Source organism: Arabidopsis lyrata, assembly GCF_000004255.2.
Source record: "Arabidopsis lyrata subsp. lyrata unplaced genomic scaffold ARALYscaffold_4, whole genome shotgun sequence".
NCBI lineage: Eukaryota > Viridiplantae > Streptophyta > Magnoliopsida > Brassicales > Brassicaceae > Arabidopsis > Arabidopsis lyrata.
The window spans coordinates 11,401,021-11,428,115 of NW_003302552.1; the positions used below are offsets into that span (position 1 = coordinate 11,401,021).

The 27,095-nt window shown below is 34.2% G+C and overlaps 5 protein-coding genes and 2 long non-coding RNA genes across 9 annotated transcripts; 1 reads left to right on the top strand and 6 right to left on the bottom strand.

Annotated features, from left to right (window-relative positions):
• Positions 1-1,931: 1,931 nt before the first annotated feature.
• On the bottom strand, positions 1,932-3,275 carry LOC9316968. Its single transcript, XM_002880855.2, has 3 exons — positions 2,982-3,275; positions 2,410-2,607; positions 1,932-2,321 (listed from the first exon to the last, which is right to left on the bottom strand). The coding sequence occupies exons 1-3, from the start codon at positions 3,216-3,218 to the stop codon at positions 2,157-2,159; spliced, it is 600 nt and encodes a 199-aa protein (XP_002880901.1). The 5' UTR covers positions 3,219-3,275; the 3' UTR covers positions 1,932-2,156.
• Positions 3,276-4,353: 1,078 nt separating this feature from the next.
• Positions 4,354-6,382, bottom strand: LOC9316969. 3 transcript variants are annotated; one of them, XR_002332993.1, is made up of 5 exons: positions 5,911-6,380; positions 5,571-5,708; positions 5,249-5,356; positions 4,847-4,916; positions 4,354-4,670 (listed from the first exon to the last, which is right to left on the bottom strand). XR_002332993.1 is itself a non-coding variant. In XM_021030158.1 (4 exons), the coding sequence occupies exons 1-3, from the start codon at positions 6,242-6,244 to the stop codon at positions 5,344-5,346; spliced, it is 465 nt and encodes a 154-aa protein (XP_020885817.1). In that variant the 5' UTR covers positions 6,245-6,382; the 3' UTR covers positions 4,925-5,172; positions 5,249-5,343. The 3 variants fall into 3 exon arrangements, 1 of the variants encoding a protein (XP_020885817.1); XR_002332992.1 differs by lacking the exon at positions 4,847-4,916 and having other exon boundaries at positions 5,911-6,375; XM_021030158.1 differs by lacking the exons at positions 4,354-4,670; positions 4,847-4,916 and adding an exon at positions 4,925-5,172 and having other exon boundaries at positions 5,931-6,382.
• Positions 6,383-6,681: 299 nt separating this feature from the next.
• On the top strand, positions 6,682-8,286 carry LOC110228962. Its single transcript, XR_002332476.1, has 2 exons — positions 6,682-6,853; positions 7,947-8,286. It is a non-coding gene; the product is annotated as an uncharacterized LOC110228962 (long non-coding RNA).
• Positions 8,287-13,377: 5,091 nt separating this feature from the next.
• Positions 13,378-14,618, bottom strand: LOC110228824. Its single transcript, XR_002332297.1, has 2 exons — positions 14,172-14,618; positions 13,378-13,683 (listed from the first exon to the last, which is right to left on the bottom strand). It is a non-coding gene; the product is annotated as an uncharacterized LOC110228824 (long non-coding RNA).
• Positions 14,619-18,265: 3,647 nt separating this feature from the next.
• Positions 18,266-21,821, bottom strand: LOC9315149 (probable LRR receptor-like serine/threonine-protein kinase At3g47570). Its single transcript, XM_002880857.2, has 2 exons — positions 18,836-21,821; positions 18,266-18,736 (listed from the first exon to the last, which is right to left on the bottom strand). The coding sequence occupies exons 1-2, from the start codon at positions 21,516-21,518 to the stop codon at positions 18,375-18,377; spliced, it is 3,045 nt and encodes a 1,014-aa protein (XP_002880903.1). The 5' UTR covers positions 21,519-21,821; the 3' UTR covers positions 18,266-18,374.
• A 339-nt stretch (positions 21,822-22,160) lies between these two features.
• On the bottom strand, positions 22,161-25,064 carry LOC9316971 (NAC domain-containing protein 40). The gene is given in 5 exon segments (XM_002880858.2): positions 22,161-22,358; positions 22,360-22,703; positions 23,112-23,309; positions 23,445-23,698; positions 23,772-25,064. Coding segments are annotated over 5 exon segments (1,014 nt in total). The 5' UTR covers positions 23,953-25,064; the 3' UTR covers positions 22,161-22,321.
• Positions 25,065-25,400: 336 nt separating this feature from the next.
• LOC9316972 (F-box protein At2g27310) lies at positions 25,401-26,705 on the bottom strand. Its single transcript, XM_002880859.2, has one exon. The coding sequence runs from the start codon at positions 26,538-26,540 to the stop codon at positions 25,527-25,529; it is 1,014 nt and encodes a 337-aa protein (XP_002880905.1). The 5' UTR covers positions 26,541-26,705; the 3' UTR covers positions 25,401-25,526.
• Positions 26,706-27,095: the final 390 nt, after the last annotated feature.

A 27,095-nucleotide genomic window follows, 5' to 3' on the forward strand; every position in this document is an offset into this window, starting at 1 on the left:
GTTTATTTTCTATTTTTTTATTTATTTTTGTCCATTGTCTATTGTCCAAAGCCTTTTTATTATTAGTAGATCTTTCATGTTTGGCTTTTCCAGCTGTTTAATTTGGTTTTTTTGATGTTATATTTTAATAAATATAATTTTAAATTATCAAATTATTTACTTATGTAATTAACTAATTTTAGTATTAAAATATTTTTTCTAGTAATATTTTCAATAATTCATCACTCACACAATTATTACATAATTTTCGTGTTAAACCAATTTTATAAATGATAATGTTAAGATTATAGAAATCTCAAAAATTTGATGTTGTAGTTTTTCACGTACTCATCACTCTCTGATTTATATATAAAAAATTAAGAGAATAACCTATTCAAACTATTAGCTAATCCACTATATTATTATTTATCAATATTTTGAGTTGAAACTACAAAAATTAGCGAAAAAAATCCCGCAGTACGAGAAAACCAATAAAATAATTTTGTTCAACTCTTTTTATCCCTCCTAATATTGTGTTATTTAGGGTTCACTGCTACTCTAGAATGTATGATGTAATTACATAAGCCAATATAATAACGGGATATCCAGAAAACAAAACCCAAAAAAAAGAAGCAAAAACCCAAAAATTACATGAATGCTAGTAAAGAGGATAGAGATAATCCACAAAAGACAGAAAGATAAACAAAGACTAAACAAGTTCGTTAATGAAGAAAAAATGCTAAAAGACCTCTCTTACTCCAAATGAGCAAAGCTAACCATAGCGGACGAAACAAGTCCAAACCAGTGACACTATACACGATAAAGAACGACAACAGACCGATTCAGGTAGCTCACAATAAAGACCAACCAAAAAGTGTGAAAACAAATTTAACAAGGGGAAAGAGACAGTTAGAGAGCAGCAAGACAATGCCATTAAGGCAAGAAAGAAAAAAAGAGCGAGAGACTTTCCATCATATCTATGTTGCAAGTAAAGGAGCTAATAGAGAACGAGAATACTGTTTTCCTCACCACCATTTCTTTAATTGGGAGTTGATGATATTCCAGAAGTGGCAGCATACGGGGACGTATTTGAGTCTTTTAAGGGACACTTTGACTATAGAATCGTACCCAGAAACGTCTCCTCTATCACGAGCACCTTACCGTTTAGGAGCATAATTGAAGCAACAATTAGAGGATCTTACATGTTGAGGGTTCATCCGACCGAGCGGTTCCAGTGTTATTTGTGAAAAAAAGAAGAATAAGTATCTACTGCCATGAGTTGATGAACTGTTGGACCAGCTGCAAGGAGCGGCGTGATTCTCAAAGATTGATTTGGCAGAGTACCACCAAATTTTGATAGCAGAAGAAAATATACGGAAGAGAACTTTTCGGAATAGGACAAGACGCTACGAGTTTGTAGTAATGTCGTTTGGATGTGTTCATGAAATTGATGAATAATGTCTTTCAGAAATACATGGATAAACGTGTGATGGTATTCATCGATGACATTCTAATATTAGCAAAGAGTCGAAAGGAACATGAGGGACACATGCGGGTTGTGCTGGATAAACTGCAGGAACAATAGCTATATGCAAAGTTGAGTAAGTAAAGTTTTTGGTAGAGGTAGATCATCTTTCTTGGACATGTTGTCTCAGAAGCTGGAGTGTCAACAACATGTCCGAGAAATCCAATTTACATCTCCCAAAAAACTGCACTTACTCAACTTTGCATAGAATTGTTGCATGAATAATGTCACCGATCCTTGTCAAGGTCTTACATATCTTGAACCAATTCGAGGAAATACAAGCTCCACCATGTACACAGAAATGGACACAAATAGAGCAAAAGTTAAATTGCATCACCAAAACGATCCAGGTCATATGCTGGATCACAGAGATCCTTCCCAACTATTTGACAACTACTTCTTCCTCTTACCAGATGTCTAGAGTAAGTGAACAGTAAAGTCGTAATTTCCAAGCAACCAGATCTTAGATAGACAAGTCTAAAACTATCTCACAACTTGGATTTTGTATCTTTCTAACTCATCATCATATTCTCAGATATGCTTCAATCTTTTTACATACAAGATAGATAAGTGAGGATTGTATAGGATTCTGTATGTTGATTATCAAGTAGTATATAGAACATCTACATTATAATACCTCCGAAATAAGCTACTATTCATCCTTCTCCTTGTCCACTTTCTTCCCAATCCAACTGGCTACAATAGGAGTCAACGCCACCGTAGGCGGAAACCTAATCGGAGATGCAGCTTTATGCGCTGCGTAAGCCAAAGCAAAAGCCCCTACTTTCTCTCCAGTCTCATTCGTCGAAATCCCAACCTTTAACACAAAACATCGAAATCAGCTTTACTCAATCCAAGATCAAGAAAACATAAACTTAGTATGACCAAGAAGTGAAAGTAGTAACCTTTAGAAGAAGAGCTTGAACATCAACACCTGAAGTAACGAGGACATAACAAAGTGAAAAGGAAATGAGAGAAAGTGTTATTGACGTAGCGAGATAAGCACCACCATACTTAGCAAGCAATTCTTTAGCCTCATCTGTCTTTGATTTCTTCTTCTTATCCTCTCCATCACTTCCTTCATCATCCTTAGAGCTCAATATCTAATCACAAGTTCATCCAAAAAACCATTTTAGTACACAAAAGCATCCATAGCATCTACAACTACCAAAATTGCTCTACAGTAACCAATCATATCTGCTCACATGTTCATCAAAAACACCATTTTAGTACACAAAAGCTTCCATAGCTTCAACAACCACCAAAATTTGCCTAAATTGGCCTATCTTTTAACTCAAAAACGATCATATCTCCTCACATATTCATACAAAAACACCATTGTAGTACACTTAAAAGCTTGATAGCTTCTACAATTACCAAAATTTGTCTAAATTGTAACTCAGAACCATCAATTTAAGATTAACACAATTCATATTACGAATTAACACAAGAAATTGCAAAACCGAATTGATTTTACCTTCCATAGACCAACTTCGAGGCCATATTTCTTGGTAACTTCTTCAGCAGAAGGAGGAGGAGGAGGAGGAGACGGCGACGAAGTGTTCTTCTCAATCTCCTCCGCTTTCTCACGGACGGCTCTGCATCTGAATTTCTTCGAGGAAGATGGAATTGAAGAGTTGAAGAATCGGATTTGAAGGTTTGTGGTGTTCAACAAGGAAGACGAAGGAGGGATTTGCAGAAGCATCATCGCCATTTGTTTTTTTTCAGCCACCAAAAAAAAAGAAAGCAAATCGTTTTACCTTTATTATTTATTTATTCTATATATATATATATATATAGTTAATTCAACATTTTATCTAATGTGGGTTTATGTATTTTGCCCTTTTCAATATCGACTGTTTAAAATTGAAATAATGATATTTTCTTATGTTTAACTTACAGAGTTAAGTTAATCATTTGAAATTTCAAAATACTTAATGATGTGAATTATTGGTAAAGATGAGGTTGTTTTCGTTTTGACACACTCAACAACATACGTATGGTTAAAATGTAGGCCAAGTTGCCAGGGTCTCGTGATGCCGCGAATCCAAATATCTATTTTTGTCAATCTCCCATTAATTAAATTATCTTAAACCAAAAGCAGAAATTGTTTCCAAATTTATCTGTTTTGAATAAAATTGATATTGTAGAGGTTTTTAAGTTGCATGAATTAGTAGGTGCGATTTCACATCTAATTGTTTAGACATTTTTTTATCTTCAAGAATTTTTTTTGTTTGTTCTTTACATCAATGACTTAGAGCACGATTATAGGTAGTCTCTTAGAAATATCTCTTAGCAATATTTAAGTAATTTATTTGTAAAAGTTATTGTTAAGAGATAGTATTTTTGAGTTAAGATTTTTGTGTGATTAATGGTAGGCTCTTAACGTGTGGTTCTTAGAAAAAAAAAATATTAATATAAAAATAAAATTTATAATTATAGAAAATTTAATAATTGTTGCAAATTAAAAAAAAATAAAACATACATGAGATACAATTTATAACATACATGATATATAAGTTTAAAAGTGTTGGATGTGATAGATCAGGTCGATGTGCCAAGAGATCATAAAACATTGTTAAAAGAAGGTAGCTTGAGCTTCTAATGGAGAGTTGTGTGTTTTGTGGTCTCTGGTGAGGCCAATGCACAAAACCGGCTTCTGATTCATACATGTTTGGTTGTATATAAGAGCATAACAGAAAGGGTATGGAAGAAGATGTAATGTGACGTAATGTTGTTAGATCATTTGCAATATTTCAATATAGTGATACTTTTTCAGGAATGGGATGTTATATTGCTTGCGATGGGTAAATGATGATGATATATCATCATACCAACACTTGCACACCTTTCTTTGAAACAAAATAACAAAAAGACTGACATCAAAAATTCTTAAACATACATTGCAATTAGAATCTGCAAGATTTTTAATCTTTATTTCAACAAAGGAAGCAAAACAACAAAAAATTTGAGTAACAGTGAATGGATCTGTTCAGTATCATCTTGCCAGCTCTAAGAGAAGTATTAAGCATGAAAGAGCTGAATCAATCCCTTAAGCTGCTGACTCTTTAGCGATCTTCTCTGCCTTTGCAACCACCTCATCGATACCTCCAACCATGTAAAACGATTGTTCGGAAAGATCATCGTACTTGCCATCCAACAAACCCTGAAACAATCACAAGATGATTTGGGTCAGTTACTCTACATATTCCATTTGATAACAACAAATCTATCTATGGCAGAGTCATCTAGACATAGACAGCACAAAGAAGTCTTCTATACTGAAAGACAGTTGAAATCCACAGACATTTAAGAGAGCATTGAAAGCTTTTAGGAACTCACAGCAAAATGTTTCAAAATCATATGATTATACCAAAGGATCCACAGCAGGATAGATACCAAGCTCAGAAATCTTCACGTGGAAAAGAAAAAGTATAAAGATGACAGATTTATGAAGCATTACAAGAAATGCAGAACTATATTGAAAAGAAGCATCAGAAGGAGAAAGGCAGTCTCAATGCATAACATCTTCTTACTAATATCCTCTTGAATCCCATTTTAATCAACTTAATTGTTTCAGCTAATACACAAACCTTATTACCAAGAAAACGTTAAGTTGACTCCAAACAGAATTCCATTAACATGAGCGCATTAAGCAAGTATAGGTTCTGAACTTCTGATTCAAAAAATGATTCAAACAAATTCATCACACTGAATCTGTCAAACAAAACATGACAAACAAACCTTGGGGTTCTGGATAATGGGTTGGACGATTAAGCTGCAGCCACCTTCAACAATTTTGCAGTCATAAGCTGCAGCCACCTTCTGAATAGCTTCAGTTACATCAGTGTTCTGCCATAAGAAAAACAGAATATCAATGTCTTGATTGCAATATGTTGTATGATTAAACAAGAAAATACAAACTCATAGCAAGAAACTTTATTTAAAAAACATTCCCACATCAAAGTAACTATGGCCTCATTTGAAACGCAAAACAGCATCAGTAATAACACAGGTAAATCATACGGACACATCTTAAAATGGGTATTACTTGAAGACAACTTACATTTTAACCATATCACCATCTTCCAACACAGACTCATCACTGGCAAGCGGTGAGAAATGAATCACAGAAATGCATGTAGGGAAAGCAACATCTCTCTCAATCTTCTTCTTAGCATTCTTGTACATGCTCGCTGTTTGCCTTTTATACAAAAACAAGAACAATCACATAAACATCTAAAAGCAATCAAGAAAGCGAAATCTACATCATGAACATAAGACCAGAAACAAAACAAACCCTAATTTTGTCAAACCCTAATTTTGTCAAACCCTAATTTCGTACGAACCCTAATTTTAAAAAGCAAAAATCACATAATTTAACACAAACAGAGATCAATTCCTACCTTGACAAACAGATTCTCACCGATTTCGAATCAAAAATCGACAGTCTCCTGAATTTAGCCCTGATTTCGTACGCCCCGATTCGCCGATTATGTGAACAGAGAGATCCCTCGACAACCACCGTCGGTGGGGATGATGAGGTAACGCGGCAACGACGGCCAGAGGAAGAAAACAGAGCCGATTACTCCGATTTGGGTTGACTTTACGGCAAGCTTCTTCGGTTCCGATTTCTCCGTTTTTGCGAGAGAGAGAGAGAACAAACAGAAAAAAAATAAAACGCGTGTGTTTTTTTTTGTCTAAATATATTTCTTGGATTACCCATTCACAACGCGCCATGTGAACGTTTCTTAAGACTTATTTTGTTCTTTAGTTAAGGAACGTTCCTTAGTATAAAAGGAGAAAATGCATTAAATTTAATCACTTTTATACCTAAGATTTTCCTAAGATCACCCTAACATACTCCCGTTAATCATGCTCTTATGATGTAATATTCAACAACTTGATATTTGCTTTAGAAATTTACTTCTTTAATATTTGTAGGCCATTGCAAAGTATCTAGGGAAAATTAGATATAAAGGATATCTACTAAACAATTTGTCCATATATCCCTTTTTTTCTGTAGATTGGTCAAATAGGTTTTCTAAAAAATCAAAACCCAACTTTACCCCCATTTTCTCTCAAAATTAATTAAAAAAATAAGACTTCATAACTGATTTTACAAAATTAAAATAGAAATAGAAAATTCACAAACCTCCAAATAAATAAGTCTTTTATAAGACTTAAAAAAAACTTAGGCTTTTATTTTTTTTCTTCTCGAAGACAAACTCTCGGAGAAAAAAACAGTGTTTGCCGCCGGCGATTCCTCAGCCTTCTCTCGAGCGTTGTCGCCGGTGAGTCGTCAGCCGTCTTGCTTTCTCTTGATATCAGTTTGAAGCCTCCTACCCGGTTCGTCTTTCCCTTCTCTGTTTTCTTATAGGTTTCCCTTTTTTTTTTTACTGAAATTATGTCTTCTTCTTATTATGAATCGGTTTGTTCTCTCAATTTAGTGTGAATTGCAAGAGTTTATTTCAGTTTGCATATAGATTTGTTAATTTCTTTGAATTCCTGTTGCTCAGATTAGAAGTTTTCAATTTCGTGAGTTTTAAAATTCCAAATTTCAATTGCATGTAGATTGATTAAGTCTTCTAGCTCTTTGATTCTTGTTAATTTATATGTGTTTGTGTTCGAATTCATTGATTTAAACAGAGTTTTATGCACATTGTTTCAAAGAATTGTTGTTTCGGGCTTCACATGTTGTTCCCCAATTTTGTTTCTTCTCTGTACACTAACAACATTTAAAAGTAGATTTGTTATATCTTTGAATTTCTGTAACTTGATTAGAGGTTTCAATTTCGTGAGTTTTAAACTTCCAAATTTCAATTGAATGTAGATTGAATAAGTCTTTCACTCTTTGATTCATGTTAATGTATATGTGTTTGGGTTCAAATTCATTGATTTAGGCAGAATTTTATGACTGAAATCACAGTGTCATCAATGACCACATAGATCAATTGCTAGAGTTTGAATTACAAACATAGAGTCTACCAAATAAAAAGCATTAAAGCCCATGTTCAAAATATAAAAACCTTTTATTCTCTGTTACTTTACACTAGTTGACATAAACACTGTTTTTTTTTTTAAGTTTACAGAATTACTTGGATAATTAGAGTCCTTCACTTTCATGTCTGTCGGTGTGTATTGGATTATACATATGTGGATAGACATGTACCCGTAATTACATATGTGAATCATTCTTTGATCTTTAAATAATGTCATGTATATAGGAGTCAATTAGTTGCTCTATATTTTTGGTTCTGTTTTTGTATTTTCAGTTAACAAGACGTAGAAGACTATGTCTTTAAATGTTGGCTATTTAAGCCTTGTTTCATATGCATAATAAAACTATCAAAGTACTTTCACTTATGTCTGAGTATTGAGCAATCTATAGAGAACTACAGGAAATAACTCTTACCCAACAATTTATATTTGTAACTTTCAGCTCTTAAATTCTGTCATATGCTTAATCTAAGCATGGATTTGATAAACGATGGGAACGTCAAAGAGGCGCGCATGAAGATTGCTGTAGACCTTTGGGAGGATGCTCATGATCCTATCTTAATTGAGCGAATGAAGAACTATAAACCTCCACATCAATCGTCGGATATCCTTGAAATTGATTGAGATTAATTAGCATTATGGTTTTTTTTATCGTCCAAACAGATTATGTACTAGTCTTGCGACATCTAGTTTGTATGACCTTTGTTTTTTTCTTTTCTAATTATTTAGGCGTTTGTATGACCTTTGATCAATAATTGATTCTCTCAAAATTCTCTATTTCATATTTTTTTCAAAAGGACAGAAACCACTTTTATCTTATTTGGAATCTCAAATTTTGCAACAATAATGCGGCTTTGGACTTTTGATACTAGGTTGGTCTTTTCCTAGTTGACGTGTGAGGCTATTGTTCTGATACAAATTGACCAATCACTTCTTCAAAGGTTGGATATAGAAGAAATAACATTTGATCCACGAGGCTCATTCATATGAAATAATCTAACAATCTACAAAACATTCGAAGTTATTAACTTAAATTTGAAGGAAAACGTGTTCTTAGCTTTTTAGAAACGAAAGTGGTGGACAAAGACGTGTAGCTTTTTAGGGTTTAGAAAACGTTTTAGGTTTTAATCTTAGTCTAAAAACCGTAGACAACAACTCCTACATCATGTAGATCGAAATCTAAACATTAAATATTCATTTTAATCGTAATCTAAAAAACATATTTTGTTTCCTTTTCTGAAGATTTATTTTCTATATTTAGAGCATTCTAAAAATTACAGAAATCGAAATCTACAATACCGTAGAATTTACATTCTAAACGAAGATTACAATTTCTAACGATAGCAGAAGATGTAGAAATTATTAGAACGGCTATTCTAAAATATTTAGAACATAGAGCAAAACGTAGAATGCATGTTCTAAATATTTTAGATATATGATTTTCGGATTTCTAAAATTCTCAGAACATAAATCTAGTCTGAAATATGTAGAACATGTACAAAAATGCAGAATACACATTCTGAGTTTCGTAGAACTCTAAAAAACGTGTTCTACCAAAATTAGATGAAACTTTATCTATCAAAAAATCAACTTTTTAAAAACCAACTCTAAAAAATTCCACTTCAAATCACCTCTACTCTTGTATATCTACATGTTTTTATGATTCTTTTTTAAAAAAATATTTAAATTAGGGTGTAGGGGTAAAATCGTCCAAACTGACAATCTCATAAAAAAGTGTATATGGACAAATTTTTGAGTAGATATCCTTTATTTCCAATTTTCCCAAAAAACAATACTTCAGATTAAAGTACTTAATCATCATCATTAAAGACCCTCCAAGGAACTGAGATTGAGATTAAGAAAAAATCAAATAAGAAGATGTATATTTCGGAAAAACCCTAATTTGCACTCTTCTCTCTCCTCTCTTTTCTCAAAACTAACTCAGCCGCCGCTTGTGTTCGGCCAACGTCCAGTGGCTCCTTTAGCACCGGCGTTATGCCTCTTTAGTGTAATTTGTTGCTTTTTTCTTCTTCCTTTTGTTTGGGTGTTGGTGGAGATGATTTTTCGAGTGATTGGGATTTCTTGTCGAGATCGGAGATGGTGTTGCTCTCGTCGCAAATCGGTTGATGTTCTTGACACCTCAATGGCACGGCTCGATCTTTTCTCTCCACCAATTTCGTCTGGCCTGTTACTCGTCCGGTGAGTTTCTTCTTTGCGATGGGTTTTTGCTTATTCGTTAGGAAGAGGGAGAAGTTTTTGTCCTTGGATCGGCTTCATTGTTCGAGGTTCGCGACTGCTTTATCCCAGGTGGGTTTTGAAGTCGTTTCTGGTTTGGTTTGGCTGCTCGGTTGCTTCTCTTGTGAGGCCCGATGGTGACTCCGGTCAGTTCGTGGTGCGATATGGCCGTGAATTTCAGATCTGGTTCTTTCACCTTCTCGGGTATGTTGCTCTAGTTGGCAGATTCTTCTCCTGATTGTTTATGAATTTTCAGAATCTTCTTTTTGCGGAGTCTATGTCTGTTCTGTGGTTGGATCTTGTTTGAGTGAAGTTTCCGTTCTGGCCATTGTTTCTCTGCCTTGGTGTTGTGTTTCGTATCGAATGTCCTGGAAAATCTCTCTTTTGTGGTGAGACGGACTCGATGCCTTTTGCCATTGGCTCTCAGCTCAACTTCTTTGGTTAGTTCTTCTGTCTCATCAAGATCTGCTTCGTTTGGAGTTCGTGGGTCGCTATTTTGCCATCATAAGCGGTATCTCTTCCACTTGAGATTATCGACTTCTCGGGGTTGGTTTGGAACGTTTAATACTACCCAAAGCTCTATCAATTCTTTCAGCAGAGAGAGGAGCTATTCAATGGGTTTTGATTCGGTTCCTCTCCACAAGACAAATAAGGTATTCGTGCGTCGATCCCTTAGTTTCAAGTTCAGGCCTTTTCCTTTGAGATTCTCGTGATTCCTAGTTATTTCACTCATTGGAGGTTTATTGGTTCGTTTTCTAAGTTTTAGCTTATGGTCTTGTTTTTGGTTGTTTGTTAGCTTCCCTCTTTTGGGCTCTTGTCTTCGGGGATATCACTGTTTTCCGCCGACTTATCTTATCGGGGATATTAACTCTTTCCGCCGATCGTTGTATCTTTCAAAGGTTTAATATTATTATTCAGACGAAAAAAAAAAAAGTACTTAATCAAATGGTTGAGATCCATGTTCTTTTCTTTTTTCAATGTTTGTATTCTTTCATCTCACCTCTTCGCAGCCAAGGTGATATCATATTTAAAATAGAAACTGTGTGATCTCATATTTATACGAAATTAAAAAAATCCAACCGTAGAAAGAAAGATATTAAATTTGCCTTTTATTCAAGTTATCCACCATACAGATTTTGTTGTTAATTGAGAGCTCATCTCCTTCCGTAGTAGAACGATGATCTGTATAGTTCTCATTTCTTACTTCTTATCCAATTCCCCTACTAATTGTATTTGGAATTGAACAGGAAAAACGATGTTAGTTTTTTTCTATAATAGTATCATATTCTTTTTTTTTTAATAGTTAATAATATATTGATGAAAAACGAAAATCATCCTAATTGGGCCTGGGCTAAGGCCTTACAAATCTTTCAACGGTTACAAAAAGGAGAAAACAATTTTCGATGAAACTCCGGCGGAAGAGAAGAAATACCTAAAGAGAAAAAATACCTAATGAGTTTGGGCTTCTTGTTCAATGGGGCACTTTTTTAGATTCTTAGAGCATTTGAGGCACTTTGGGGGTATTAGTCACTTTTTAAGTTTTTTAGGGAAATCAATATCATTTTACCCCCATCTAGTTACAAACTCATAATCATATAAAAAGCAAAAGAATCTGTAAAAATTATGGACCGTCCGATGTGAACTTAACATTAAGATCTGATGGCTGTGGATGTGCACGGTATTTGTAGTGGAGTTTGGTGTAAAGAGAGGAGTGAGGTTTGGTTGTGAAGAGAGAGAAATGAAGGTTTTGGTTAGTAAGTAGATTATAATAAAAGAAGATTAGAAGCTCTAAATCAGACATACACATTTTTTTTTTTTTGTTTAATAAATTATAATTACTTTTTCTTTACATTTGAAGATCCATTTTACTATAGTTTATAAGTATAATAATAATAATAATATAATACAAAAATATTTTTAAAGGATAAAATAGAGACTATCCACATAATCTTGAACACATGATAATCTCTTACAATTTTACATCAAAATATACACCACAATCATTTAAAATTACCGCCCATACACTCACATCCACCAAACTATGACCACTTAATCATTTCAATTCAGGTCTAATTTATTTATTCACTCTAATGAGAAGTATATAACCATAAACCCTAAAATCATTGTAGATCCTAGATACTAAACCCTAAACCCTAGACATTAAACCCATGCCCCTCAATCTAAACCCTAAACCCTAAACTAAAAACCCTTAACCCTAAAACCTAAACCATAAAGACTTAACCCTTAACCCTAAACCCTAAACCTCAAAACCTAAACCCTAAACCCTAGACATTAAACCCTAGCCTTTGAACCTAAACCTTAAACCCTAAACAAAAACCCCTTAACCCTAAACCCTAAACCGTAGAAACTTAGCCCTTAACCCTTAACCATATACAAATACCCTATACCCTACCCCTAAATTCTAAACCCTAGATGCTAAACTCTAAACCCTACACATTAAATCCCTGCCCCTAAACCTAAACCCTAAACTCAAAACCCTTAACCTAACCATATAAACTAAACCCTAAACACTAAACCTTAAACCCTAGACATTAAACCCTAAACCCTTAACTCAAAACCCTTAACCCTAAAACCCCCTAAACCCTAAACTCAAAACCCTTAACCCCCTAAACCCTAAATTCTTAAGTTCTTTTCCAGTTGGCCCATATTCAATAATAAGTGTTCTGCTTGTTTGGTATTCGAAATCTCCTAACATTTTTTCTGTTTTCTATCTAAAAATCACACTAAATGGATTAATCTTCACAAATACAACAATTTTGGTGTTGACTTCGATTTAGTTAACTTGTGTTTCGTCGTCCATAACTCATCATCCACATATATTATTTTCAATGGACATTTCATACAAAGGAAGTAAAAAAAACTTTATACTATATCACCATTAAAAGGCTTGAGCTTAGCTCATCGTTAATAACTCATCATCCACATATACTATCTTCGATGGACATCGTTCTCTTAGCAATGCAAAGACGAAACTGTGTAGAATTCGTAATGCGTATTGCATCATGAACAAGGTTATGTGGACTAATTATCATGGATACAATGTTTTTGGTGTTAACTTGTGTGTTCTTTAGAATAAAACAACAAAGGCTAATCGTTGTGCCACGGTAACTTATCCAGAATATTTGTGTCCATCCAAAAGTGACCACCACGAGTGCTCATAAACCTTAGACCCTAAACACTATACCATAAACCTTAAACCCTAGAGACTAAACACTATACCCTAAACCCTAAACCCTAAACCATATACTATAAACCCCTAAACCCTAGATATTTGATATGAAGATGAACTTGAATTATTAGTTCCAAGATATTTTTGGTTTCTGCATTTATACTTGTGACCTCGTTTAAGCAATCTCTTTGACCATCCATATGTTCAAATCCATCATCTAGAAGGTTCATATAGAGTGTGATGAGCATAAGTTTTCTCAATTATTAATCTAACATTTATCTGATTTGGGGAACTAGAATAAAAAGAAGAGCTTGCAAAGTCCTTAGGTGATTAAACGATAAGCACATAAGTTCAATTGTGTTATTAAAAGTTGATCATCAAGATTTAATTTCTTAACCAATTTTCTCATTTTCATGTCCACATAAATGTATCCATTAGCCGATGACCATGACAAAGAAAAAAAATCTAATGTTCTCATCTCCATGTCCACATAAATTTGTCCATTAGACAACCATGACAAATAAAAGATCTCATATCCATATTTACATAAAGATGTCAAATACATTACACAATGTTTCAACCACTGCCGTCCATCTCTTTTGGAACTGTTGGTCACTACGAAATGGAGAACAAATTTCACCATAGAAGAACAAAAAACTTTCACATAAAGAAGCATGAACCATTTCTCCTTCATCAACTCTGCTCCTTTATCAACGCCGCGTCGATGGCCTTCGTAGTAGAAAGATCACTAAATCTATACTTGATCAATAACACAAATTCAAATCTCGGTACGTACACAAGGAAGAGAACAATTCAAAGTATCCAAAAACATTAAAATAATTAAGAGAAATTTCCAACACATGGGTTCATGAACAAAACATATACGTGGGTCAAACAAAAACCGTTCTTTAAATTTGAATCTCATTAAACAAGCAAGAGAATCTCGTTACACACTCTATCTACAGTTCCGTTCTTTCAAATCAAACAAGTAAAACTTTTAGTTATAACAGAAAATTCTTAGCTATCTAGTTTAAACCCTAACAAAAGGATTGACTAAAAAATTCAAACACGAAATAATGCAATTCATCCAAAAAAGAAGAACACCTCCATTAATGGGATCTTCTAATCAACCTACAAAGAGCATATATTGTTTTGAGAAATCGAAATCTAAGCAAAACCAATTTAAACATAGATTCAAAATATTTAAGAAAAAAAGATTGAGTAGAAAAATCGGAACCTAACCTCCAAAATTCTTCAACAATCGGTTTGAATTGTTGCCCCTCTCTCTCTCGCTATCTCTTTTACAGAGGTAAAAGCTATAAGATTAAAGGGCTCTCTTTCGCTCCCTCTTTGTTGTTTTGTTCGTTCTAATTCCAATATACACGAAGGAATGAAGAGGAAGAAACAGTTTTTGAATCTTCATCATTTAGATCTGAATCTTGATTTTTTTTAATGATAGATCTGAATCCGTGCTTCGGGGACGCTTCCATGTAACGTAGTGTGCAACTATCTTCGTTGAAGTTCCGAAAATTCATACGCATCTCTGTTTTGCTTTAATATTTGATTTATCCTAATTGTAAGTGTTTGAAATATTTGGGTGAGAAAGGAGAAGAGAAGTTGAATTCATATGTCTCTGTTTCTCTTTGTTTTTTGCCAGCGGAAAAAGTTGAAGAGAGGGTGAGATAAGAGAAGAAAGAGAGAGAGTCATAAATATTTTAATTTTATTTATTATAAAATATTTGGAATAAATGAGACGTAACTTGATCAGAATGTGTTTGGAAGATAGTTAAAGGGTAAGAGAGTAAAACACTACGAAAAAAGTGTCTACTAGCAAGAAAGTGCCTTATATGTTATTGAGTTTTAAAAAAGTGCTCCATAGAGCAATATTTTCAATGAGTTTTTTGATGGTTAGTTAGAGAACAAATACCTAAAGAGAAAAGTCACAATTAATTAGGATTGTGGTATTTCCTCGAAAATTCAAGAAAACAAAGAATGTGTCCTTTCAATTGCAAAAATTTAATGAGTGGACTAAAAGGATTCCAAATATCATGCGAGAAATTAGCATGAGTTCTATCAATATTTTCAACTTCACACTTAATAAACAGTTATGCTAGATGTCTAATCTTTAGAAGAGACTGTTCCAAGAGTCACCATTTTTATCTTCTATTGACCAGAAGCATTTGTTTCGAACAACATTTTGTTTTTTTTAGAATTTTACTTCTCCGTACGGTAACGCTCGGACCCATCTCCTAGTTAAAATAAAATAAAAATGATCTTTGAATCTTTCCTAGTAGTTGTTTGATAGTTAAATATTTTATACACTAAGTATTCATGTATTATATAATGCTCTTCTTGTTGCAGAAGCTCTCAGATGTAAGCGCATAAACATCATATCAGAATGCTTATTCTGTGGAGAAAAAAAAAGCGACTATAACACATCTTCTTTTCCAGTGCCGTGTAGCAAGGGAGATTTACTTCAGGTCAGTTTACTTCAGCCCATGATTTTACAGAATATCTTCAAGCTTTACTTTCCAAGCATAAAAAAAGAGAATTTCTTCCCCTTCCTTGGTTGGTGTATATGGAAAGCAAGGTACGATTTGATATTCAAAAGTATACAATGGGCCATTCCTCAAATTACTCATCAAGCCATAGTGGATTATAGACTATGGAATGAAGCTGTTGAGTTCAAAAAAGAGGACAGAGCAGATATAAGAACTCAGTCACCATCCTCTCTACAGCAAGTTCTATATATCACAAATATCAACCTTATGCAGTTATGATGTTGTGTAGATGCTTCATGGCTTGATGAAAAAAAAAATGCACGTACGCATTGGCTAAATTTTACATGATGGGCAAGGTAAACATATTTCCAAGGGATCAGCGTCGATAGCAACCACAGGTTCACCATTAGAGACAAAGGCCATAGCTCTAAGTGAAGCTCTTTTCCAAAAGAAGATTCTGGGCTATGACAAACGTTACTTTTTGTGGAGATTCCAAGCAGATCTATCGCTATCTAGAGAGTTCACCTAGTCGTCGGTCTAGAGAGTTCACCCAGTCGTCGGAGTCACCTTCCACGACCACTTGTTGCCATTCAAGGACATGTGGATGACATTCTTGCCTTGGCGTGAAGCTCCTATACTTTCAAACCAATGTTCACGCTGATTTCTTAGCAAAACAAGCCAGAACAAATAATTCTCCTTATGTAGTTTCATACTAAGTTTAAAACGATGTACTAAGTTTAAGTACGGTTTCTTTTATCTAATGATAAAATTGGCCGACAAAAAAAAAATACATTAAATATTGGATAAATTATTAATCACTATAAATTAATAAATTACTTCAATCCCAAGTTAGACCAGTGTAATATTTGATACAATTTGGTAAGATAATAAGATAAACAAATTAATTTTTTCAAAACTCTATGTAAATATATTGTCTCATCAGTAATTTAATTCAAAATAGTTATTTAAATATGTCAATATATATATATATATATATATTGACATATTTAAATAACTATTTTATGTAAACATTTTGATAAAATATGACACTAGTGTTGTTTTTTTGTGTGTTAATGTTTGTTAGAGTTGATTTCTATTATTTATACTGCATCGAAAACTTTTTGTGTTCTTTTAGACACAAGAATTGATTTTTTTTATTGTAACTGTTCTAAAAAAATATTGATTATAACAAAAAAAAAAATCTTATTTTTGAATAAAAGGCTTTTAAAAAAAATGAAATTAGTCAAATCTCTCTGTAAATAAGTTTATGGATAAATTAATACCTCTATATATAGTTCCGATATCATTAATTTTATGGAGATTCCGAGCAGATCTATCGCTATCTAGAGAGTTCACCCAGTCGTCGGAGTCACCAGTGGCGGACGGAGGTTATAAGGAGGTGGGGCACGTGCCCCACACTAACTTATTATTTTGTGTTTGTATTAGGGATTTGTAACAATAAGTTAGCATATTTTAGTTGAGTTTTATATAAGCATCCCATCACTCACAAGTTCAAACCCTTTTGATGCTGCAATTTTTTTTCTTTCATTTTCTATTAGTTCTCCAAATACTCTTCTAATATTGTTTTTGGTTAGCTCTCTTTATTTAAATGTCAGTTTTAAATTTTGATTTTATTAATCTGTCTTTAGTTAATCTAAAAAATATTTTCATATGCATATAAGATTTCAAATAATATATAAAATATTAAATAGATTCAAGAAATATTATTTTTAAAATATATTGTGCTCCATACAAAATATTTGTCTAGATCCGCCCCGGGGAGTCACCTTCCCCGACCACATGTTGCCATTCAAGGACATGTGGAGGACATTCTGGCCTTGGCGTGAAGCTCTTATACTTTCAAACACATTGGTAGACAAACTAATGTCCACGCTGATTTCTTAGCAAAACAAGCCAGAACAAATAATTCTCCTTATGTAGTTTCATATATCCTCTGATGTATGGTTAAAACGATGTACTAAGTTTCTTTTATCTAATGATGATAAAATTGGCCGACAAAAAAAAAATACACTAAATATTCGATAAATTATTAATAAATTACTTCGGTCCCAAGTTAGGCCAGTGTAATATTTGATACAATTTGGTAAGATAATAAGATAAACAAATTAATTTTTTCAAAACTCTATGTAAATATATTGTCTCATCAGTAATTTAATTCAAAATAGTTATTTAAATATGTCAATATATATATATATATATATATATATATATTATATGTAAACATTTTGATAAAATATGACTCTAGTGTTGTTTTTTTGTTTGTTAATGTTTGTTAGAGTTGATTTCTATTATTTATACTGCATCGAAAACTTTTTGTGTTCTTTTAGACACAAGAATTGATTTTTTTAATTGTAACTGTTCTAAAAAAATATATATATTTTTTTTTTGGTAATCTGAGGGAGACAATGTCTCTCTTCTTTATTAAAACTAAATTAAAAAAACTTACAAACGAACACTTCGTGGGCGCGTAGACCCACTAATATCCTCTAAAAAAATATTGATTATAACCAAAAAAATCTTATTTTTGAATAAAAGGCTTTAAAAAAAATGAAATTAGTCAAATCTCTCTGTAAATAAGTTTATGGATAAATTCACACCTCTATAGTTCTGATATTATTAATTTATAGAGGTTTTTAGTACTAATCTCGTAAAGACAAACAAAAGACCTAGAATGTGTAAGAAAGGCATAACTTAAAAAAAAAAAAAAAAAACTCATCTTAATCACCCATGAAAAAAAAAACACAACCAAAAAAAAAAAATGAAACCCAAACTGTGGATTTCAAGAGCCGAGAAAGTCCAAATAAAATTGGGAACTAAACGGAAAAAAACTGATTTAAATTAAAGCATATGTATATGAGTACATAGACGATACTATATAAGCATCAAATTCAGTTTTTAAAGTGTATTGCAAAGTATGTACACATCAATGTCTGGCTGTTCTTCTAGCTTTAAAGAACCTCTCTCGTATTGAGAATAAGTCCTTTGTGATTTCACTCGTTGTCAACCATTTTGTCGGAGATTCTTCACAGCACCTAAGTCCCACCTCCAATAGAAGTGTCAAGCACTCAGTAACAGGGAAGCCAATTCTTAGGCCGCTGCGAATAATCGATTTGTCTACTATCTCCAACACTCTTACCGGTAACGCCGACCTGGTGAAGCTGTGTATGGTAAGGTTTCCCCCAAATAACAAATTGGTAGGTCTCTTTCCAGTGAACATTTCCAAAAGGAGAACTCCAAAGCTATACACATCACCATGTATTGATGGTTGTCCTCCCATTCCATATTCTGTACCATAAATCCAAAATTTAACGACGACAATATTGTAATGAGAAAAGAAGACATAAATCTTTTAAATAGAACATTATAGATGTGTGATAGTTTTACCTGGTGCGGCATAGCCGATAGTTCCTCTAACGCCGGCTGAGCTTAGTTGGTTGAGAAAGGACTCTTTGTCAAATTTGAGAAGAAGCTGAGCCATACCAAAATCACTAACATGTGCAGTCAAATCACCGTCTAAGAGAACGTTACTTGGCTTAAGATCGCAATGAACTATAGGTTCATGGCAATGAACATGAAGATAGTTTAAAACAGAAGCCACATCTATCGCTACGTTTAACCTTTCAAGAAGCGTCAAATTTCTTGATGGCCTATGAATCTCTTCCACTTCGTCTTGGTGCAGCCACATATCCAAGCTTCCATTTGGCATGAACTCATAGATAAGAGCCCTGAAATCGTTTCCTTGGAAATCAATACTCGAGCAAGCTGTCAATAGTTTCACAAGATTACGATGCCGTATGCTTTTCAAGGATTCACATTCTGCCAAAAAGCTTTTCATTGCTCCATGTCTTTGTAGGTTTAGAACTTTCACTGCAACCACATTGTTCTCCGCATGGAGGGATGCTTTAAACACAGTACCAAAACTGCCTGACCCAATCAAATTACTTGAAGAGAAGCCATTTGTCGCATTTCGAAGATCACCATAACTTATCTTCTCATGGAAGACTTCTAAGGTAGAAGGAGTTGGATTAGTGGAATTCTGGTTCTTCTTCCTCTTTCTAAACCAACATAAAGAAACCGAAGCTATCAACAAGAGCAAAAGAAAAGTTATGCCCACGCAAACCCCGATCACAACTTTCTTGAAAGTAGAAGAATGTTCTTTCTCTATTGTTGGTGCTTTCGAATGGCACACCTTTAGTTTCAGTTCCTTGATACCTCCACATAAATGTTTGTTCCCAAGTACTGAAACTATAGTAGTATTTTGAAATTTTCCTTCTGTTGACACCCTCCCTTCAAAGTTGTTAAAGGATAGATTGAGATACTCCAACGAAGATATGTTCACAAGATATTCAGGTATACTTCCAGAGAGATTATTGTTTGACAGATCTACTCTTTGAATACCCACCAAACCTCTTATATCTGGAATATCTCCATCAAAAGAATTTCCTTGTAGATAAAGTTTTTCCAATGAGAGACATTTCCCCAAGGTTTGTGGAAGTTTGCCAGATAATTTATTATGCGCAACGGTTAGTGTAACCAGAAGTTCTAGTCCTCCAACATCATTTGGTAAAGAGCCAGTCAATGAATTATCAGACAATCCTAGGTTAACAAGGGTTTTAATCTGCATAATTTCCCGAGGTATGGTTCCATTCAACTTATTAGATCCCATATATAAACGTAGAAGGTAAGCACAATTTCCAAGACTCGGGGGAATAATTCCATCAAAACTATTGTTCGACAAATATAGTTTTTCTAGCCGAGTGATATTTCCTAGAGAAGATGGTATCTCTCCTGACATTCTATTCGAATAGAGACTTAATATCCCCAAGTGTAAAATCTTACCAAGAGAGGTTGGGAGTGGTCCAACCAACATATTTTTCTCCAACTGAAATGTTTGTAGGCTTATGAGATTCCCAATATCATCAGGAATGCTTCCAGAGATGTGATTTTTTCCAAGGCTTAAATGGATGAGGTTTATGGAGAGATTGGCAATGGAGGCAGGTAAATCACCTCCCAACCTATTTTCACCAACACTCAAAGTCTGTAGATGGGTGCAGTTAGTCAAAGAACCAAGAAATTCAAGATCTCCAGAAGAATAACTTCCCAAAAAATTACCATAAAGTTCAAGGAGTTGCAAATTCCGTACTTTTCCAAAGCTTAAAGGAATGCTTCCCATTAGATTGTTATATTCCATTGCAACCACTTGAAGATTTGAGATATTGGAAAGTGTTTCTGGAATGGCTCCTGTGAAATGATTACCTTCCAAATATAACGTTCTAATATTTGGTAATAGATTACCAAAATCAGGCCTCAGGCTACCGAAGAAACTATTAGCAGAGATGGATAAATATGCAAGTGAAGACAAATTGTAGATAGCAGGAGGGAAAACACCAGAGAAATTGTTCATTGATAATTCAAGATCAACTATTTGACTCAATCTAGCTATACCTTCTGGAATTCCTCCTTCTATATTGTTATTTGCCAAGCCAAGAAATATGAGTGACGTCAAATTTCCTAGAGACGAAGGGATCTTTCCTTTTAGGTTGTTTTGACCAAGATATAAACCAACAAGCTTTGTCAATGATCCTAGCTCTGAAGGAACACTTCCTCCAAGATGATTTGAATATAAACCAAGATTCAACAATCTAGAGCAGTTAGAAAGACTTGCTGGAATCTCTCCCTCGAGAAAATTAAAGCTCATATTCAAGTGTTGAAGTCTAAACAAGTTTCCCACCTCGTGAGGGATGGTACCAACAAAAGAGTTTTCTGTGAGATTAAGTGATATGAGAAATGAAAGATTACCAATAGATGGTGATATCACTCCGCCTAATTGCAATCCTCCGAGGTCCAGGCGAGTAACTCTCTTGTGTTTGCGGCCACATGTAACTCCATTCCAAATGCAAAGAGGGAATGAGTTATTCCATGAGGACAATACAACTCTTTTGTCTTCAGAAACTTGAGACTTAAAATCAAACAACGCTTGCCGATCAGTTTCATCGGTAAAACCATATGCTTCAAGTAACATGAAAGTATTGAAAGAAAGTAAAAGAAACAGTTTCATGCTTCTCATATTTTTGCTGGATATGAAACAAGGGATGACTCAAATGAAAAAATTCACATATCATGTGGTGGTGATGCAACTTCAAGAAAAGTAAGCGAACTAAATTTATGGCTCCTAGCCACATTTGTTAGAATTTTCCAAAATTGACTGTACATTGATGTATACACCCTTTCGTACTATGTAAGCCAACTGTCTATAAAGACAAAAACATTTTTGCTAGTCCTTACGACTTTTCTACAGACATTCTAGATTTATGAAGAAATCGACCAATTTACCAAGTTTCACCTTTTGCTGCACACGTTAGCACTGTCTATCCCCTTTGTATCTCTGTCTAAAAAGTTGGTGTTTGGTAAACACCAAACTTCACTTGTCTCTTTTCTATCTTTTCAAACTTTAAAACACCAAACACCAAATTTTGTTTTCAAAAATTTATTTCTTAAGGAACCCTACCATTGGACAATATAATTGTTAAGAGAAGTTCCTAAACTTTGAAATTGTCAAAATTTAAAATTAGAAAATTGGTAAGAGTCCCTCATGGGCTCTTACCATTGGAAATGGTCTAAGTCCCTATACATTCTAGCAATTTATACAGATTACTAGGAGACTTGAGAAGAACAAACGCAGTGTGATTCATTAATTCGTCGTAATCCATATTGCAAAGACCATTTGTTGTTATGCGTGTATAGAAAATATTTACAAACATACAAAACAGGTGGAGTTACTCTATCAATATATTCGTATTTCGTAGTACCAAGTAGTAATAAGTGTGCGTCAGACAGAACTCAGAACAGGACATGACATGTATGTCGTAACTAACTATAGTTCCTAGCTATTAATACAGTCCAAAAGAGAAAATAAGATAGCCAAGAAAACAGTAGTGGCCAGAACATTCTTCATTAATCTCTGGCTATAATCTTTCTTGATGTTGAACGGGTTCGGGAATCTCCAGCTGGAGTCGGTTCCGGCAACGTTCTTTATCCTGAACAAAGCGTAAGAATTCATTGTTTCCGTTGATTCCTTTTTTATACCACATTTTGACCTCTTACTCGATGATGACTCGCTGGATATTGTTTCTTGATGAGTTGGATTAGTTGGTCGAAAAGCTTGGCTAGCTTTCAATGCTTCTTCATCGAGCTTTATTATATCATCGTTTAGAATCTCGGCGTAACAATCATCATCGGTATCGGCCTGATACTGCATCTCAAAAGAAAGATATATATCAAATTCAGTTACGAACTATAAACACTAACAATAAAAGAAAACTAGGTATGTTCAGCTCAAGTATTGGTTCGGGTCTATAGATTTATAATATTAGTAACCAAAATAAAAACCAAACATATGATATCTTGGTTTGTTACGTTTTAAGTTTCGAATCTGCTTTAGGATAATAGGAACTGAAGTAAAATCTAATGAAGTATGAATCTGTTTTAATATCTTACTCGGTTCTGTTTTTCGGATAATGAGAAGGTGATTCCAGTTTTTAACTATCTTGAATTTGATTTGGTTTACGGGTAAGATATCTAAGTTCGATTAAGATTGGAGCGGATCAGTTTACCAGCATTAAACATCCTTAAAAGACACATTCCTCAAAAGCAAGCTGACCTCAACAACGTTTGATGATTCTGCGATGTCACCATTTGGTAGCTGATCATAAACGGAATACGATTTCTCCTCCTTTTCCGAACCACCGGTTTGGCCAACGTAGCCATCGTCTTGCACAATACCATCCTCCATTTGCTTTTGACTCGAACTAGCCCGAAAATCAGCATTTTTTCTTAACCGGCACACCACTAATGCATCCTGTGAAATCCAAATATCATTACATCTCAAAACATTCAAACTCAAATTTTTTTAATTTTTTTTTGTCAACCACACATTAATTAAAAAATAACTCTTTGAGTCAAACTCAAAATTTAAAATCAAAATTTGAAGAACCTGAGGGGCGCCATGGATGCAATATTCATGCATAATCCACTCGGTTCTCTCGCCTCGAGGAGCCCGACCGATATGAAAAACAAGTGTTCTCTTGGTTCCAACAAATTGGTTCCCCGATTTAACAGTCCGCTCTTTACCAGTCGCTTTCCAATATCCAAGTTTTGTGGCTCGCCGGCTCTGTGACCCGTGCGGGTACTTCCTCCCCCTCGCGCAGAAGTAAAACCACTCGTTCTCCGATTTCAGTTTCGATTCCTCTGTTTTATAGGCACAAAAATTCAAATTAGTGAACCAAAGTAAACATAAAGAGAAAGAAAACCGAAGAAAAACCTGGCAAGTCCCACGGCTCGAACTTGTAAATCTCGACCTCAGCAATCACAGCAACAGAGTCCTCATCGCCATCGATTTTACGACGAAGATAGTACGAGATAAGTTCCACATCGGTCGGAGAGAATCTAAAACCAGGGAACATAGCCGACACCGCGATCGACATCTCAGCTTCTTTAGACATTGTTTGATCTTTTTTGGTTCAAGAACTCGAAAATACTTTGCTTTAGATGAAGAAACATGGCTTATAAATATGGCAAGTAAGCAGCTACTTTGCTTCGGGTAAAGGTTTTGTGTTTTTTGATATTTGGCGGCTTCAAAGAGAAAAATGATGACATGGCTAATGACTGTAAGAATTGGGCGAATAACGGAATAACAGAAGAATGTAATGAGATAGTAAAGGACAAAAATGATGACGTGGTGATGTATTATTGGACAGAACTCAAACCCAGCACTGAAGTTCTCTCATTGATTCTTATCGTCTCTTCATTTTTAAACACGTCTTTAGATATCTTCCTCGGTATTTGTACTCTGCATGCCAATAAGCTTTTTTTTTTTCTTTTTTTTTTGGTGTAAGTAATCAAAATGAATTAAGTATCATGCGCCAAGATATTTTTTTGTGTAAATATCTAGTTTATTAAATAATTTATATTTTTGACATTGAAATATAATTTCTTCTTTATTAGTTGACGTCATCATTTAAATTTTCGAGTATTGTTGTATTCATCATTTAAAATGATTTTCATGGATTAGCTTTGTTGCACTTGCATGCAGTAAGTGTTTTGGATTAAAAACTGGAAAGTTAAAAGACACAAAAGTCAAAAAAAAAAAAAATCAGTTCCAAACAGCACATACCAACTCAAATTGGGTATATTAGATTAAAACAATAATCACTTCATTCATAAGAATAGAAGACTCGTAACCAAATAAATCAATGGATCATAAGTGAATAAAGTCATATATATCAAATAAAAAAATCCCACTCATACATACAAATACATATATCCGACACACTATTTAAAACCTATAGATTCATGAACCTAGTGATTTATCGAATAATAGAAACAAATCAAGTATCAGGTTCTTAGAATCTCTATTCACTATAATCAATTTAACCAATACCAGGTCCAAAGCTCTATCAATCGTGCCGCTAGGGATCGTTGAAGAATGAACAACAAAATCTAAAACTTATATGATTTCATTCACTTTTTCACATCAAGAATACAAAATAAAAGCACGGTGAGGTCAAGAAGAAAAGTACTCACAGAAGAATGAAGTTTGCGGCAAGAACAGAAATCTTTTTTTTTTTTTTTTTTTTTGAACACTGAACAGAAATCATTAAATTGATTTGTGTGTTTTTCTTCCCCCAATTAACCTACTAATCTAATAAACTAAATTGGGCCTAGCCCACACACGAGTTCACGACAAGAATAAACAATAATTTAATCAAATATATCAAGAAAATCACCAAAAATCCTTAACTGACTAATTTTCCGACCGCAATTTCTTTCTTTAATCAATTTCGTTTTCAGATTAGGTGTTACGTCAAAAAATGACATTTTAACGACTATATTTACAAAACTTCTCTATCATAAAAAGACAAAAAAATTCAGTATTACATCATGCTTCTGTAACCAAATATCCATGTATATATTTCTCAATAATTTTCTTTATTACAAATTAACGAAAAAAATATGACAAAGAAATGTACGTATTATTGGATCACTTTAAAGTATTTTTGTACTTTTCTTTAGTTATTTACCGTAACAAAATAAAACTCCACAAAAGCACAAACAAAGAGAACCCAAAGATCATACAAATTGTGTCTTGAGCTTTTTCTTTCCTCTCTTTATTCTCTCTCCATTGAATCTTCATTCGCACGTATTCTTCATACCTTTCTTTAGCTCTTCTCTCTTCATCATCTTTACACGATCTCTTTCCTTCTAACAACCCTTGTAAAATTACCAAACTATCCCTCCCTTTCATACATTTTCCTTCTATGTCCTCAACTTGTAGCCTCACGTCTCTCACGTGTATTTCTCCTCCCACTTCCTCATCCACCTCCTTCCACGCTTCCGCTGACCCGCATGACACAACCGCCGCCACTTCCGCCGCCGCCGCCGTCACTATAGTTGAAAACCTTATTTCTAAATCTCCCGTTAGCCAATTCCGCCTCGCAGACACCGCCTTTCGACTAGATATATTCGCTGCCCGTTTCTTGATCGGATCGATTAATATCCAGTTAAGCCTCATACTCTCTTCCATATCTTTCACCCACGCTTCGTAATCCCCACCCGGATATCGAATCCGGGTTTGTACCGACTCTTTCGGGTCGAGTATATCGACCCGAAACGGCGATGACAAGAACCATCCTGATTTACCTTTCTCTGTTTCCATCTCTTGTATCTTCGAGTAGATAATCTCTCCTCTATAGTATAAATCAACGGCTGAGATTAATCCCGTCGGTGGATCATGTTTTTCGGACTGCCACGTGTGTTCAGTGAACGGGTACGAGTCAGCAAAAAAAGAACGGTAACCGGAAGGGAAAGAGGAAATGGCTCGGACAACACGTGGATCATTGATTGCAGGCCACGTGGCGATGGAGAGTTCTTGCCAGAGTTTCTCTTCCGTACAAAGTGTTTGGAGATAGGAGGAGGTTGTTGCGGTGGAGGCTAACGTCGGACCATCGAGTCGGGTCAAGATTTGGGTTTGGATGATATCAGAATGAAGAGTTGAGATTGAATCACCGTTGATGACATCGACGGTTGCCATGTAAACTATAAGAAGAAGACTTTTAAGAAGAAAAAAAAAACTATAAGGCGAGATTATTAAGAAATTAGAGAGAAGTATATATAATGAATGAATTAATGATTAATGTTGAAAATAAAGAAAAGGATAAAGAATGGCGATGGTTCAGTCTTTGAGACTATTCTACTTCCAATTTGTATGATTCTTCCTAATTTTCTAAGTTTCTATAGAGAGTAGACCCACGCGTACACACACGCTCCATTTTCTTTTCTTTTTATCACGTCTCTTATGAAGTCTTTCATTTTTATCATAAGATAAAAAGGTTCTTTTTGTCGAGAAAGAAAAAAAAATGGAATGGATAAAAGTATCCGAGAAAGAACAAAGATTCGACGAGAAATATATATTAGGAATTTACAGATTTATAAATAAATATATAATATTTAGATATCCATTTTATTGTATATAGAAGAAATGTTATATATTTTTAATTATGTCCTTGAAAAAATGTCATATTTTACTGCGATTTAGTACTGTTAATGTGGTTTTATATTGTTAACTTTTTTACATTTTTAGATAGTA